Below are 15,121 nucleotides of genomic sequence, written 5' to 3'. Positions count from 1 at the left end.
GCAAATAAGCCCAAAATCCCGATAGGTGGCTCTGTTTGATGTTTAACCGATGTTGACCATGTAATGTTTGTATGTTTGACAGAGTCGCTGGGCCGAGGCCTCTGTATTGGAGGTGATGCTTTGGTGTTCGGACTATGTCCAATGGAGATCAGGGGAGTGCTCCGTCACACTCTACACGTTTTGATATATATATTTTTTGTACACATAGTCAAGGATTATGGAAGGGCTGGAATTAGTATACTGAATTGATCAGGAAGTAAAAGGACAAAAAGAACAGATGAGAGAGAGAGGAGGGAAACACCAACAGGAGAGTTGAAGGCCAAAATAGAGGCAGACTTGGACAAACAATGGGTGTGGAGAGGAATGAGAGGCAGGAGAGGATGCATGGGGTGGACAAGATGGATACAGAAGGAAACTCTCAGGAGAGAAAACTGGAAATTTGGAAGGAGGAAAGATAGGGGTGGGGTTTACGGGGGTAGAAAATATCATGGTCTTGGATTGGGGACGATCTGAGATGTTGGTGAACAGCTGTCTTTAAGACCCGGAGGGAATAATGAAATTGAAGAGGATGTGGAAGTTGGTACGACAAGTGGGGAAAAAGAGAAATGAATGAGTGTAGGTGAGCAGTGATCCTGAATTTAGGTAGATTCACCAGAAGGAGATTGATGGTGGACCGTGTGTGCCCTGCAAAGACCTCAGGGTGAGGCACGGAAAGATCAAGACTAGAAAGGAGACAAGAGAAGACAGAGAGACCACTGACCTGTCTGCGACGGCGAGGTAATAGACCCATGGACTCAGGTTCATTGTGAGAGATTCCAATGATCTTGAAAGGCCTTGGTTTCCATGGTGTCAAGGTGAGCAAGATGTGAGACAGGGGTGCCCGCTGAGAGGGTGAGAGAAGTACTATATCAAGCTGTGGTTGAAGGCCTTGTAGGTGGATAGGAGTTCAGGTGTGCTGATGAAGAACTGCATGACAGAAGATGTCCAGCCAGCGGCTGGCTTTGGAGGCCGACTTGGGAATGTGGTTTACCCAAGAAAGATAATAACTGATCGTGAGACCTCGGAGTTTGAATGACTGTACCTCCTCAAAAGTTGAGAAAGCAGATGGGGGTGGGGGGGGGGTTGCCAACTGTCCTTTCGGAGAGAGGCAGTGAAAGTGTGAGATTTGTCAGGATTGAAAGACATGTTCCAAGTGTTTGACAAGCTTGTGATTTTCTCAAGGTCTGAAGAGAGGGAAGAGGCTGCAGCCTGCCTCTCTGATGGATGAGGGATGTCACAGCAGAGGGTGAAGTCATCGGCAAATAGATAAATAGGATTTTCCAGAGAGTCAGATATATCATTCATGAAGATCAGGAATAGGACTGGGCCCAGAACACTGCCTTGTAGCACTCCAGTCTTGACAGAGAGAAGAGATGAAAAGATTCCATTGAGTGCCACATGTGGGCTATGAGAGCAGTGGAAGTCAGCAACCCAAGAGTGAAGTTGGCCTTGGATGCCATAGACAGACAGTTTGAAGAGCAAGGCTTGGTGCCAGACTGTATCAAAAGCACGAGAGATGTCCAGAGAGATGGCCCTGATCTCAGGTCTGCCATTGAGGGCCTCCATCCATTGTTGGGAGATCTGGAGCACCATGTCCAAGGTGGAGTGACCTGGTCTGAAACCGAATTGATGATCTGAGATGAGGCCATTGGAGAAAAATAAAGATTTCATATCGACTACAATGATGGATTCCATGACCTTGCTCATGATTGTAAGTAAGCTGATAGATCCATAGTTAAGGCGATCTGTTTTTGCATGTTTTTTTTGTCATGAAGTGGTGTTGGCCGACTTCCAAGCAGATGGAATATGACCGCAGGCAAATGATAGGGTGAAAATAGCAGAAAGAGCATGTGTAAGAGCAGCAGAGTAGGTTTTTAAAGACACGTGAGCTGATGCTATCCGGTCCAGTTGTATAACACTGAACAACAAATTTCAAATTTTTTTTTTACTGGAGATGTGTAAAGTGATTAAGACTAATTTGGGTACGCTGATTTCAAAAATCATAACCGTTTTGCTGTATCACGTCAGGATTTTCAGGAACAGAAATATTCCCATTGCCTAGAAGTCAGGATTTCAATGAAATTTACATATGTCTTTAACATGTCTATTTCGTACAATTGTTGTTAACTTGTGTTATATTTCTTTCTTTCAGATAAAGATGAGTAGACGTTCCTGTACCAATCATCCTGACAACTTCTGTTATGTCTGTGGTCGGTATACCAAAAAAGATCAACAGCGAAGTATATCTACAGCAGTGAAAATGAAGGCCGCCTACTTTCACTACTTCGGGTGTAAGGTGGGGGACCAAGAACAGAGCTGGGCACCACACATCTGCTGCACAAGCTGTCACACAACCTTGACTCAGTGGTTGGTGGGCAAGCGCGCGAGCATGCCATTTGCGGTGCCCATGATATGGCGTGAGCCGCAGAATCATCATGATGATTGTTATTTCTGCTGCACAAGCATCGCCGGCTTCAACAAGAAGAATAAAGGTCACATCAAGTATGCTGACTGCGTCTCTGCTCGTAAACCTGTGCCTCATGATGACGAGAACCCCGTTCCAACACCTCCAGCTGATCAGAACATAGCTGTAAGCAGTGGTGAAGAGGATGGTGATGATGAACCTTTTGAACCCGACACTCAAGAATCACACCTTCTGAACCAGGGAGACTTAAATGATCTTGTAAGAGATCTCTCGCTGTCAAAGGCGAAGGCAGAGCTGCTTGGATCAAGGCTGCAGCAGTGGAATCTACTTGAACCTAACACCAAGATATCCTTGTTCAGAGCACGTCACAGAGACATGGCTGAGTTCTTTGAGATGGAAGACACGATGACATTCTGCAGTGACATCAACGGTCTGTTGAAAGAACTTGGGTGTGATCACGATCCTGCAGACTGGCGCCTCTTCATCGACTCGGGGAAGAACAGCTTGAAGGCTGTTTTGCTCCACAATGGCAACGAGAAACCATCAGTCCCACTGGCTCACGCGTTCGGCATGACAGAGACCTATGAGACTATGCGGCAGCTGCTTGATTCCATCAAGTACAATGACTTCAACTGGCACATCTGCGGAGACTTGAAAGTGGTGGCGCTGTTGTTAGGGCTGCAGTCAGGCTACAAGAAATACATGTGCTTCCTTTGTCTCTGGGATAGCAGAGACGACAAGAATCACTGGACGAAGAAAGATTGGGAAGAGCGAAAAGAGCATGTACCTGGTCGACACAACGTGAAGCATGTCGCCCTTGTTGACCCAGCCAAGGTTTTCCTTCCACCACTCCACATAAAGCTCGGCTTGATGAAAAGTTTTGTACGGGCAATGGATCTGAATGGGCGTGGGTTTTTATACCTCAAGTAAAAGTTTGGCAACACCTTGTCGGAGGCCAAGATCAAGGCTGGTGTCTTTGTTGGACCGCAAATCCGACAGATTATGAAGGACGAAACTTTTCCGACAACTCTAAACACCAAAGAGCTGGCAGCGTGGAGGAGCTTCAAAGCTGTGACGGACAACTTCTTGGGGAACGAGCGCGCGGACAACTATGAAGAAATAGTGCAGCAGCTGCTGGAGTCCTTCAGGAAACTTGGCTCCAGGATGTCCCTGAAAATCCATTTCCTACACCAGCACCTGAACTTCTTCCCTGACAACTTGGGAGCAGTCTCGGACGAGCACGGCGAGCGATTCCACCAAGAGATTTCACTCATGGAGACGCGTTACCAAGGGCGGCACAACCCGAACATGATGGGCGATTTCTGCTGGTTCCTGCATCGTGAAACTGACACAGAGCAGCACAAACGCAAAGCCAAATGCCTAAAGCATTTTTAATTACATTCTAGTGGAGTTTTTCTGTAATTTCTATAATTTTGAAGCATTCATGATGAAATAAATGAATAAATGAATTTTTGTAAATTTCATTGAAATCCTGACTTCTAGGCAATGGGAATATTTCTGTTACTGAAAATCCTGACGTGATACAGCAAAACGGTTATGATTTTTGAAATCAGCGTACCCAAATTAGTCTAAATCACTTTACACATCTCCAGTAAAAAATTTTTGTTGTTCAGTGTAATCAGTTGAGGGCTGCTGGAGACTTCTCCACCTTCTCAGGTGAAAATGACACAGATATTCCAGGAACAGTTGGGTACAAATGAATAATAGGGTGGGTGAAGAGAGAAAGAGTGAAAGAGAGAAAGGGAGAAAGGGAGAAAGGGAGAAAGGGAGAAAGAGTGAAAGAGAGAAAGGGAGAAAGGGAGAAAGCAAACACAAAATTGAGGTATTTGGCCTTCTCACTAGTGAAGCTAGGTGTGGTGCCATTTGAAGTGTGTCAGCTGTGGTGCTGCTTTGTGGTGCAAGCAGGGATTATGGTGCTTGACCTTCCATGATGTCCCATCTCCTTCTTCACCTCCACTTCTCTTCTCTGCCACTTCTCCTCCACCTCATTCCTGATCTGATTCCTCCCCTTCCTGTCTCCCCACTTTCCTCTTCATGCCACACTCCTTCACACATCACTCTCTCCTGTAGCCACCTGTCACATTCTGTTTGCATAAACAACCTGTTTTTAAGGCGTTGATTTGAGGTCCAAGCACGCGTTGCAGGGCTTGGCCTTACACAGTCTCATTCCTCTTCCCCAATCTGCATTCAGTCTGAGTCTGTCTGTCTGCCTGTCTGTCTGTCTGTCTGTCTCTCTCTCTCACACTTCCTCACACCTGTAGCTCTGTTGCCCAATATCTCATTCATAGTATAGAGAGGCTTGTGGTGAGACAATAGTGAGGACTCATCTTCCCTTTTCTGCCAGTAAGACTAATTCTACTCGAGGGAACCTGAAGATGCTTCAGAAGGCCTGCAGAAAGCGTATTTATCCTACAAAGAGCAAGAACACAATAGCTGACTCACCTGAGACAGGTCCTTTCACTTATTTATCAATCTTCCAAATTATAGTGACAACTGGTTAAACCATCTCAGGAACGTGCTCTTCCTCAGTCGCTTCACTCATCAAGGAGGGGTGCAGAAGATGGACACGTTTCATCATCAGGTGGAATGATCAAATCGTATTTTCTGAAAAAAGGTTTTTTTTCGAATACATAGTTGAAGCTCTTGGAAGAGCCAGGTTTTGGTTCCCAATCCTCCCATTCCTGTTCCAAATCCCCCTCCTCCGAAGACAATCCTTGGAGCAAGTAATGTTCTCAACTGCAAAGGTGGAGAGGTATTTGCACAACCTTGACTTGCCATAAAATGTCCCCGAATGAATCAGTGCCCTCTTCCTCAAAACTTATCCATTGAAACTGAATGTTCCTCTTACATTACTCTGAACTGCATATCCTTCTTGGAGGGTTACCTACCCTCCCTATGGAATGTGGCTTGTGTCATTCCTATCAAGAAGAAGAGTGCACCAAGACAGACTCTTTGAACTCCAGACAGTAAGCCTTCTCCCAGAATAAGAAAGCTTGTGGAATAAATAACCTCAGCAGACATCAAGGGTCGAGCTCTTCATCCACTTGAGAATGGAAGATCCCCAATTTGGCTTGTGGTCACTCCACCTTAGACATGATCTTTCTGATAACTCAGCAATGGATGGACACGCAGACTACTACATGCTCTGATCTTTTGCTTGAGGTTCAAACTGGACAAAATGCTTAACGAGCATTGTACACGGAGGGACCAATTCTGTTCATATCAACAACTTCAGTCACTTTGAAAAAAAAACCTTTTATATCACATTGCAGATGACTCCATCATTTCCCAAAAGGTCTCTTACAACAAAGACTGGCATGCTGCAGCTACATCGTTCTTCATCGACGAACAGAAAACATGAAGCTCTGCACTCTTGCTGCGAGCAACTCAAACCCTGTTACTCTCCCCAAATCCAAGCTAAATGCTCACTTACACTCACCTCCCCCCCTTCCTCCGGCTGTCAATTCTGGAATCGCATTCATGAACATGTCCAATCATCTCTCTCTCTCTCTCTGGATACTGTCTGGCACGCATCCTTACCTTCCGAGCTGTGTATTATTCATACCAAGTGCTTCTTGAATGATTATCTGATTTTCTCCGTGAGAGAGCAGAAATAATGAGTGGCTCAATCTGGTGTTTGTTTCAAGATCACCCTCTTGAGGCTGGTGTACCACAAGGCAGTGTTTTAGGAGCTACCATATTATTTGTCTCCATCAATGACCTCTCAGCACCCCTCAAAAGTCCTTTGTCCCACGTTACTGTTGACTGCACCTGTTCAGGACATTACACAACACTACTGAGTGGCACACCGTAACAGAGTGCATCTCTTATCTACAAATCTGGAAAACAAAATCAGTGCGTGAAAGATTCCGCAGCCTCTTTGACAAGAGAAGGCCATTGTGTAGTGTGCCATGGCCAAATTACTGTACAATCTCACTGGATGTGCCAAACGTAAAAAAAACAAAACAAATGAAATCCAGTACAATGTCCTCGACAGCCCCATGGGGTTTGATCCTCAAAATTGGAATGCCGGATCTGATGAGAAAAAAAATGTCTAAAAATCTGAAAGAAGGTAAATTTAATGGATCATCACTTCACCTTCTGAAACATTCCAAGTTTTAATATGTTTTTCATCCTTTATAACCAGATATTAATTAATTTGTGACAGGCTGTACAAAATTACTGTGCTATTTACACTAAACTGTGCGCAATCCATTACGGGCAGAGCACGACCCTTTACTGCATGTATGACAGGTTAATGTTCTGCATCAGGATGATGTCCACACAGTCCTCCCACCCTCCTGGTCTGTCGTCCCGATGCTGTACTTGAAGAAAACCAAATGCGACACCGTTTGAATTGAAGACAAACAGACATAAACGGGCAGACAGGCAGACAGAGAGGTGTCTGACCTCGTGAGTTGCTGGAGTTGGGAGTAGAGGAACCTAAGCAGAGCTCTCCTTGCCAGCACCTCGCCGTGCGAGTCGTTCAGAGCCGTACCACCGGTCCTCAAAAACTTCTCGGTCAGACACTTGGTCCCCATTGCCAGAGAAACCACCCGTGGGTTCCTTAACAGAGTGCCCTCCTCTAGGGGTATGGTGAGGAGGTAAGGGATCGGGGGTGGAGAGGAAGGCCTATGTGTATAAGTATATACTTGATTATTGCACGAAGAGGAAAAATCAATTTTTATTGGACAATTTTATGGTTCGTGGGTTGAAAGGCATTTTTACAAACCACAATGAAAAAGCTGCGACATGGTGTTGGGGTGTCAGACATAGCTCTGTAGGACAATGCAGAAACCTTACACTCGAAACGAAACACTTAGAGGTGTAAACACCAATGAACATTATGAAGAGGAAAATCTGCATCTGAAAACACATATATTGCACAGACTTCTGGAACTCCTTGGTCCTACCGGTGAGGATGATGGCAGCCAGGACCTTGTGTCTGGCCAAGATCGTGGCCCCTCCATTTGTGAGCTCAAATAATTTCCCAACAACGAGTCCAGTCAGCATCTCTGCCTCTGCCTGATCCATGTTTGGAATTGGATGGGGGAGAGTTTGGGGGTCGGGGGGGGTCGAGCAGAATGGGGGAAATGAATTGGTGATTAGTACAAGTACGTTAATAGTTATAAGCAACAAACTGATTCGAACTTTGGCTCCAGGTTCATGGGATGCAACATAAACAAATTTACAATAACCAATATCAGAAAGGTCTCCATTTAGTTTACATATACACACACACACACACACACACACACACACACACACACACACACACACACACACACACTCGTGCGATCTTAATCATAAGTTCGATGAGAGGGGGAAGAAATCATCGTTCGTTGGGATCAGGTTTTGAACTGGTATCACATGGAGGCACCAACAGCAAAACTCTGAGCCGATGAACGTAAGCGGTGCTCGAAATGATCAAATTTTACGTCGTGTGCATTCAACGATTCTTCATCTGGTATGCTACGAATAATCGGGCAATTAACGCTCCCAATTTTGCCAAACCGAAATTACTTGCACATGAGCGCAACACAAAGATCGCAATGCAATGCGAATGGCATCTCAGAAGGAGCACAAAGTGGGAATGAAACAAACGCAAACAAGTGGCGGATTAGTGGAGAAAGTGTGAACACTGATATTTCATCATGATCGGAAACTTGATTCGCAATTCCCAGGCGTTTGGAACAGCCTTTCGTCTTGCAGCCCCACAGTGCTTTGTCTACATCAAGTTTGACACCCCACTGTCCATGGGAGGATGTCCGATATTGCGCATTGGGTGTAGCTGTCAGTTCCGCTGCCACCTCCAGATAAGGGAAGGCCCAGCAGGAGCGCGGGACAGCACCCGGGCCTTGTCTCATCCATCTGCAGATTGCGTGTTAAGGATAATGGCTCCGAAAGGCTCCACGCCAAGAAAAGGCACAACACACAAAGCTCGGTAATGGTAGGGAAGGGAGCTTGAAAAAAAAAAATTAAGGGATAAAAATTGGGATTTTCTTTTTCATCGAGACAGTCTTCCGATGGACTGTCCTGCTTGAACCGCATCGTGTCTTTAAATGATTCGGGGATGGTGTCTGCCAAGGGATGCAGACCATCTTCCACTGTATTGTCCAACTTGAAGCACGTCGTACCTTGAGAAGATGGGGGTAGGGTGTGAGTCTAGCAAATGAACTTCAACAGCTGAATTTACTCAAAGTTTACTTGATGACATGAAACAAAGTGGAAAGCAGAAGCAAGAGTCGAAGTAAACAATGAATTGTGACTTTGCGAGTCAAACGTCGATAGCAATCTGGATTAATTAGTGTGGCGTCAGTGGCGGCGATGTCGGCCAAACGCGTGCTCTTAATTCTTCATGGAGATCAATTTCAGGAGCCTGATGATTAAATAAAATGCCAGAAGAGACAACTTGCCAAACGTTATTCACAAGCTCTGAATGCCAAGCTCTAATTTGCACCTTGTGGGCAAGCACTACTTGCAATAGGTTGTTTTCCTTATTTTTTTTTTGGGGGGGGGGGTTTGCTCACCATTAAGAGTCAAAATGACGTCATAATCACCAGGTGTTTCAGATCCGTGACCACTCGATGGATAACGGGTGAAATGAAAAGCATTGCACGAAAATGCAACGTTTAGCAAAGGTGAAACCTTAAAGCTTCACTGCAGCAACAACCAAAAAAAAAAAAAAAAATGGATTCTTCTTGGTTCGAAAACCTTTCCGTGTCGAATCGGCTCAGCGTTATATACACCTGGCTGAAAATTTAGTTTGAATTAGTCGCATTAACTTCAGCCAAGGACGTATTAAAAAAGGCACAAGGAGCTTTGTGCAGTAATTTCGTCATGAATGAATAGATTTGACATTTCTGATTCAAACAAAATTGCTTTCGGTCAAAGAGTTGACCTCCACGTTAAAAAAAAAGGTAACAAATAATCCCTATATTGTACTGGCTATGGCCACGCATTATGTCATCAGTAACTTTATCAATATATTGCTCCCAAACGCTCGATAGATCTTCAAGTTTATTGCTCAAGTTTCCCCAAGACATGTAAACCAACAAGACGTTAACAGATTGCCATTTATACAAGTCGTAAGGAACTCAACGTGCAGGCGGAGGCAGCTTGGCCCATCACGCCAGTGTTACCTTTACTCTCTGTTAACTCAAGCGCCATATATTTATTACTTACACATGGCGGAGGATGCTACAAAATAACCCCCCCCTCCCCCCAAAAAACTGAGGAATAAGCAAGAGAAGTGGGCAAAAGAGGAAAAGACGTGATCAATTGGCTTCTTTGTGACAAATCGTTGTGGGGGAGCTATGGTAGATGGGGGGTAAGTTCTCAGAGGATGGAGAAGGGCAGAGGTCATAGGCCATGGTGCATGGTAAATGGACAGGCCCAATTTTCAAACACGGCAGTTTTTAATAAATAAAAAAATGATAAATTAAATAATTCCACATGTGTGAAAATTTATAAGACCAACAAAGTAAAATAATGAACAACAAGAAAAAAGAGCAATCAGAGATTGCAAACCCTCGCTCGGACTTCTTTTGAGTGGTGTATTTAAAAAAAAAAAAGGTTTTAGGGTAAATCCAACATGGCTGCCAAACCATGTGACCAATGACATCATATGTGTGAACCTTTTGTTCCTCACTGACAGGCAGTCATACATGTAATGTTTTGCTTCGATCTGTTCAACCACTTCAGAGAAGAAGATTTTTGAAGTTAAAAAAATTAAACAATATGGCGGCCGAATCATGTGACCAATTATGTCATGAATTTTTTTTTCTGTGGACCATTTTATCCATAGATGACCATAAAAAATTTTCATACTGATCGGATGTGGCGTTCTACATATGCAATTATGATGTCATAATGAGGACACCTATGACATCATAAAAACCACACATTCCCCATGAGGAGTACTTGCTGTGTGCCAAGTTTCAATTTTTTCCTTGGTGCGGTTTCAGAGATACAGAGGTCCAAAGTTTTTCCGTTTTTTCCAATAATGGCTGCCACACCACGTGGCCTATGACGTCATAATTATCATTGAAACATTCCACATGAGTAGTTGCACCAATTGTGAAAATTTCGTCTCAATCCTACAAGTGGTTCTGTCCGACAAAACACGAAAGTTCTGTTCGGACAAACAAACAGAGTCAGACAAACAGGCAGACAAACAAACGGACCCAAATGCAATACCCTCTCCGAATCCTTTGGCGAGGGTAACAAAGAAACTGAATGGACCAAAACCAGCTATGACGACCAGCATCAAAATTATCACATCATCAGGAGATGGTCAAGTGGAATCAAATAACATCAGGAGATGGTCATGTGGAATCAAGTACCATCAGGAGATGGTCATGTGGAATCAAATAACATCCGGAGATGGTCATGTGAAATCAAGTACCATCAGGAGATGGTCATGTGGAATCAAATAACATCCGGAGATGGTCATGTGGAATCAATAACATTAGGAGATGGTCATGTGGAATCAAATAACAGCAGAAGATGGTCATATGGAATGAAATAACATCAGGAGATGGTCATGTGGAATCAATAACATTAGGAGATGGTCATGTGGAATCAAATAACATCAGGAGGTGGTCATGTGGAATCAAATAACATCAGGAGATGGTCATGTGGAATCAATAACATTAGGAGATCGTCATGTGGAATCAAATGACATCAGAAGATGGTCATATGGAATGAAATAATACCAGGAGATGGTCATATGGAATGAAATAATACCAGGAGATAGATCGTCATGTTCATTCAAATAACATCAGAAGATGGTCATGTGGAATCAATAACATGAGGAGATGGTCATGTGGAATCAAATAACATCCGGAGATGGTCATGTGGAATCAAATAACATCAGAAGATGGTCATATGGAATCAAATAACTTCAGGAGATGGTCATGTGGAATCAAATAACATCTGCAGATGGTCATGTGGAATCACATAACATCCGAGATGGTCATGTGGAATCAATAACATTAGGAGATAGTCATGTGGAATCAAATACCATCAGGAGATGGTCATGTGGAATCAAATAACATTTGGAGATGGTCATGTGGAATCAAATAACATCAGAAGATGGTCATGTGGAATCAAATAACATCAGAAGATGGTCATGTGGAATCAAATAACATCCGGAGATGGTCATGTGGAATCAATAACATTAGGAGATGGTCATGTGGAATCAAATAACTTCAGGAGATGGTCATGTGGAATCAAATAACATCTGCAGATGGTCATGTGGAATCAATAACATTCGGAGATGGTCATGTGGAATCAATAACATTAGGAGATGGTCATGTGGAATCAAATAACATCTGCAGATGGTCATGTGGAATCAATAACATTAGGAGATGGTCATGTGGAATCAATAACATTAGGAGATGGTCATGTGGAATCAAATAACATCAGAAGATGGTCATATGGAATGAAATAACATCAGGAGATGGTCATGTGGAATCAATAACATTAGGAGATGGTCATGTGGAATCAAATAACATCAGGAGGTGGTCATGTGGAATCAAATAACATCAGGAGATGGTCATGTGGAATCAATAACATTAGGAGATCGTCATGTGGAATCAAATAACATCAGAAGATGGTCATGTGGAATCAATAACATGAGGAGATGGTCATGTGGAATCAAATAATACCAGGAGATAGATCGTCATGTTCATTCAATTAACATCAGAAGATGGTCATGTGGAATCAATAACATGAGGAGATGGTCATGTGGAATCAAATAACATTTGGAGATGGTCATGTGGAATCAAATAACATCAGAAGATGGTCATATGGAATCAAATAACTTCAGGAGATGGTCATGTGGAATCAAATAACATCTGCAGATGGTCATGTGGAATCACATAACATCCGGAGATGGTCATGTGGAATCAATAACATTAGGAGATAGTCATGTGGAATCAAATACCATCAGGAGATGTTCATGTGGAATCAAATAACATTTGGAGATGGTCATGTGGAATCAAATTTGATTTTGACAAATTTCCCTGACAATATCTGCTGCTCTTCCTTCGCTCCAATTGGTTCTTCTGACCACGTCCTTATTAAAGTGGACATCTCTCTGGCTGTTATCAGAGAACCACCTCACCGCCGTCGAGTCTGGCATTTCACTCAAGCCGACTGGCAGGGTCTCCGAGCAGCCATCAAACTTACAGACTGGTCTCCTATCACTACTTTCTCAAACATCAACTCATCCTGGGAATTCTTTCAAAGAAACTTGCTCTCCCTCATGCACAGATTTATCCCCTCTCGTGTTCAGTTGTCTTACCCTTCCTCCCGCCCTTGGTTTACTGAAGCTTGTGGCGAGGCAGTTGTCCTGAAACAACTTGCCTTTGCCTCATGGAAAGCAAACCCAACTGAGGGCAATCTCAGTTCTTTCCACAAAGCTCGGAACAAGTGTGTATCTACCCTCAGGAGAGCCAGAAAACAACATCTTTCTCATCTCAAGTCTGAACTCTCAAACCTCTCTCCCTCCTCAAAATCCTGGTGGCGTTTAATCAAATCTGTTTCTGGTGTATGTTCCCCCTCCATCCCCTCCCTTACCTCAAATGGCCGCACTGCTGATTCCACACGTGATAAAGCTGAATGTCTAAACTCGGTGTTTGCAGCTAAATCTTGTCCCAAACTCATCACTATCTCTACCCACTTTACCCAGTCGCACCCAACTGTCCCTGGACTCTGTATCTTTTTCTCCTGACAAGGTGGAGAGCTTGCTTTCAAACCTCGAGTCAGATTCTGCAACCGGTCCAGACGGCATCAGCCCACGTGTCCTCAAAGCCTGCTCTTCTGCTCTTGCTCACCCTCTCTCTGTTCTATTCACCCTCTCATTTTCCCAAGGTCATCTGCCATCTGCTTGGAAATCTGCTAACATCACTGCCCTGCATAAAAAAGGTGCAAAAACAGATCCCTGTAACTATAGACCAATCAGCCTTCTCCCAATCATCAGCAAGGTTATGGAATCCATCATCGCTTCAGACATGAAATCCTTCCTCTTCTCCAATGGCTTGATTTCCAATCATCAATTTGGTTTCAGACCAGGTCACTCTACCCTAGATATGCTGCTACTGCTCTCCCATCAATGGATGGAGGTCCTCAATGCCAGACAGGAAATCCGAGCCATATCCCTGGACATATCACGTGCTTTTGACACAGTCTGGCACCCTGCCCTACTCACCAAACTCTCTGCCCATGGTATTCAAGGCCATCTCCACTCATGGCTCGCAGACTTCCTCTCCTGTCGCAGTCAACGTGTGGCCCTAAATGGAGTTCTTTCATCCCCTCTTCCTGTGCAGGCTGGAGTTCCTCAAGGTAGCGTTCTGGGCCCTGTTCTTTTTCTGGTTTTCATCAATGATCTCTCGGACTCTCTGGAAAATCCTCTATTTCTCTTTGCCGATGACTCAACCCTCTGCCGTATCATCTGTCATCCCTCAGCCCGGCAAGCAGCAGCTTCTTCGCTCACTGCAGATCTGGATAAAATCACAAACTGGTCCAACACGTGGAACATGTCTTTCAATCCAGACAAATCTCACACTCTCACTATGTCTCTTCGAAAGGACCGTTTACAAAACCCCCCCATCCACTTTCTCAACAATCCTCTGGAAGAAGTCTTTTCTTTCAAGCTTCTGGGTCTCACTATCTGCCATGACCTTTCCTGGGAAAGTCACATTTCCAACCTTGCCTCAAAAGCCAGTCGCCGACTGGGAATCCTCCGTCGTGCTTAGTCCTTCCTCGGCCCTCTTGAGCTCCTGACCACTTACAAAGCTTTTGTCCGTAGCCTGATGGAGTACTGCTCTCCCCTCTGGGCTGGTGCTCCTGCCTCCCACCTTTCTCGACTTCACGCTGTCGAAACCAGGGCATTTAAGATCATTGGCATCTCCCGCAATGAAGCTGAGTCTTTGGGCCTCTCACTCAATCACCGCAGGTTGGTCGGTGGTCTTTCTGTCTTCTACCGACTCCTCTCCAGCCTTGCCCCCCTGCTCTCTCTGCGATTTGTCCCAACCACATTTCCACAGGGCGCTCAAGGTCCGCCAACAACCCCTTCTGGTAAAACTACCAAAATCACGAATCACTGCTCATCTTCACTCTTTCATTCCTCTTTTTCCCGCCTTTGGAATAAACTTCCTCACTCTATTCTTTCCCATTCTTCCCTTCAGGCTTTCAAAACAGCTGTTCACCACCACCTCTTATCTTCCCCCATCCAAATCCTCGATCTTTTCTACCCCCGATAATCCACCCAAGCCCACTTCCTTCAATTCTCCTGCTTTCCTTCCTGAAAGTCCCTTTAATGTCCATCTTCCCCTCGCCATGTTCCCCGTCCCATCCCCATCCCTCTCCCTTCCACAGTTCACCTGTGTCTGTTCCCCAATGTTTTGTCCCTTCCACTCCCGCCCCTCTTGTCTCATGCCTCCTTGCTGTGAGTTGTGTGTTAGCTCTCATACGAGCCTCGACCAAGGTATACAAAAAAAAAAAAAAAAAAATAAAAAAAAAACTTCAGGAGATGGTCATGTGGAATCAAATAACATCTGCAGATGGTCATGTGGAATCAATAACATTAGGAGATGGTCATGTGGAATCAATAACATTAGGAGATGGTCA

At 44.4% G+C, this 15,121-nt stretch overlaps 1 protein-coding gene across 1 annotated transcript in view; it reads right to left on the bottom strand.

Annotated features, from left to right (window-relative positions):
• Positions 1-15,121, bottom strand: part of LOC147027389 (double-stranded RNA-specific editase 1-like) — a 266,163-nt gene that overhangs the window by 76,028 nt on the left and 175,014 nt on the right. Inside the window, exons 4-5 of the mRNA XM_085876748.1 lie at positions 7,399-7,510; positions 6,896-7,070 (exon numbers count right to left, since the gene is read on the bottom strand). Of these exons, the coding sequence (XP_085732874.1) occupies positions 6,896-7,070; positions 7,399-7,510 (287 nt within the window). The remainder of the gene's footprint in view (positions 1-6,895; positions 7,071-7,398; positions 7,511-15,121) is intronic.

Source organism: Eptatretus burgeri, chromosome 4 (genome assembly GCF_056783735.1).
Source record: "Eptatretus burgeri isolate ZD-2024b chromosome 4, Ebu_testis_v1, whole genome shotgun sequence".
NCBI lineage: Eukaryota > Metazoa > Chordata > Myxini > Myxiniformes > Myxinidae > Eptatretus > Eptatretus burgeri.
The sequence above is the reverse complement of the archived record's forward strand: the minus strand, read 5'-3'. Positions and strand labels throughout refer to the sequence as shown.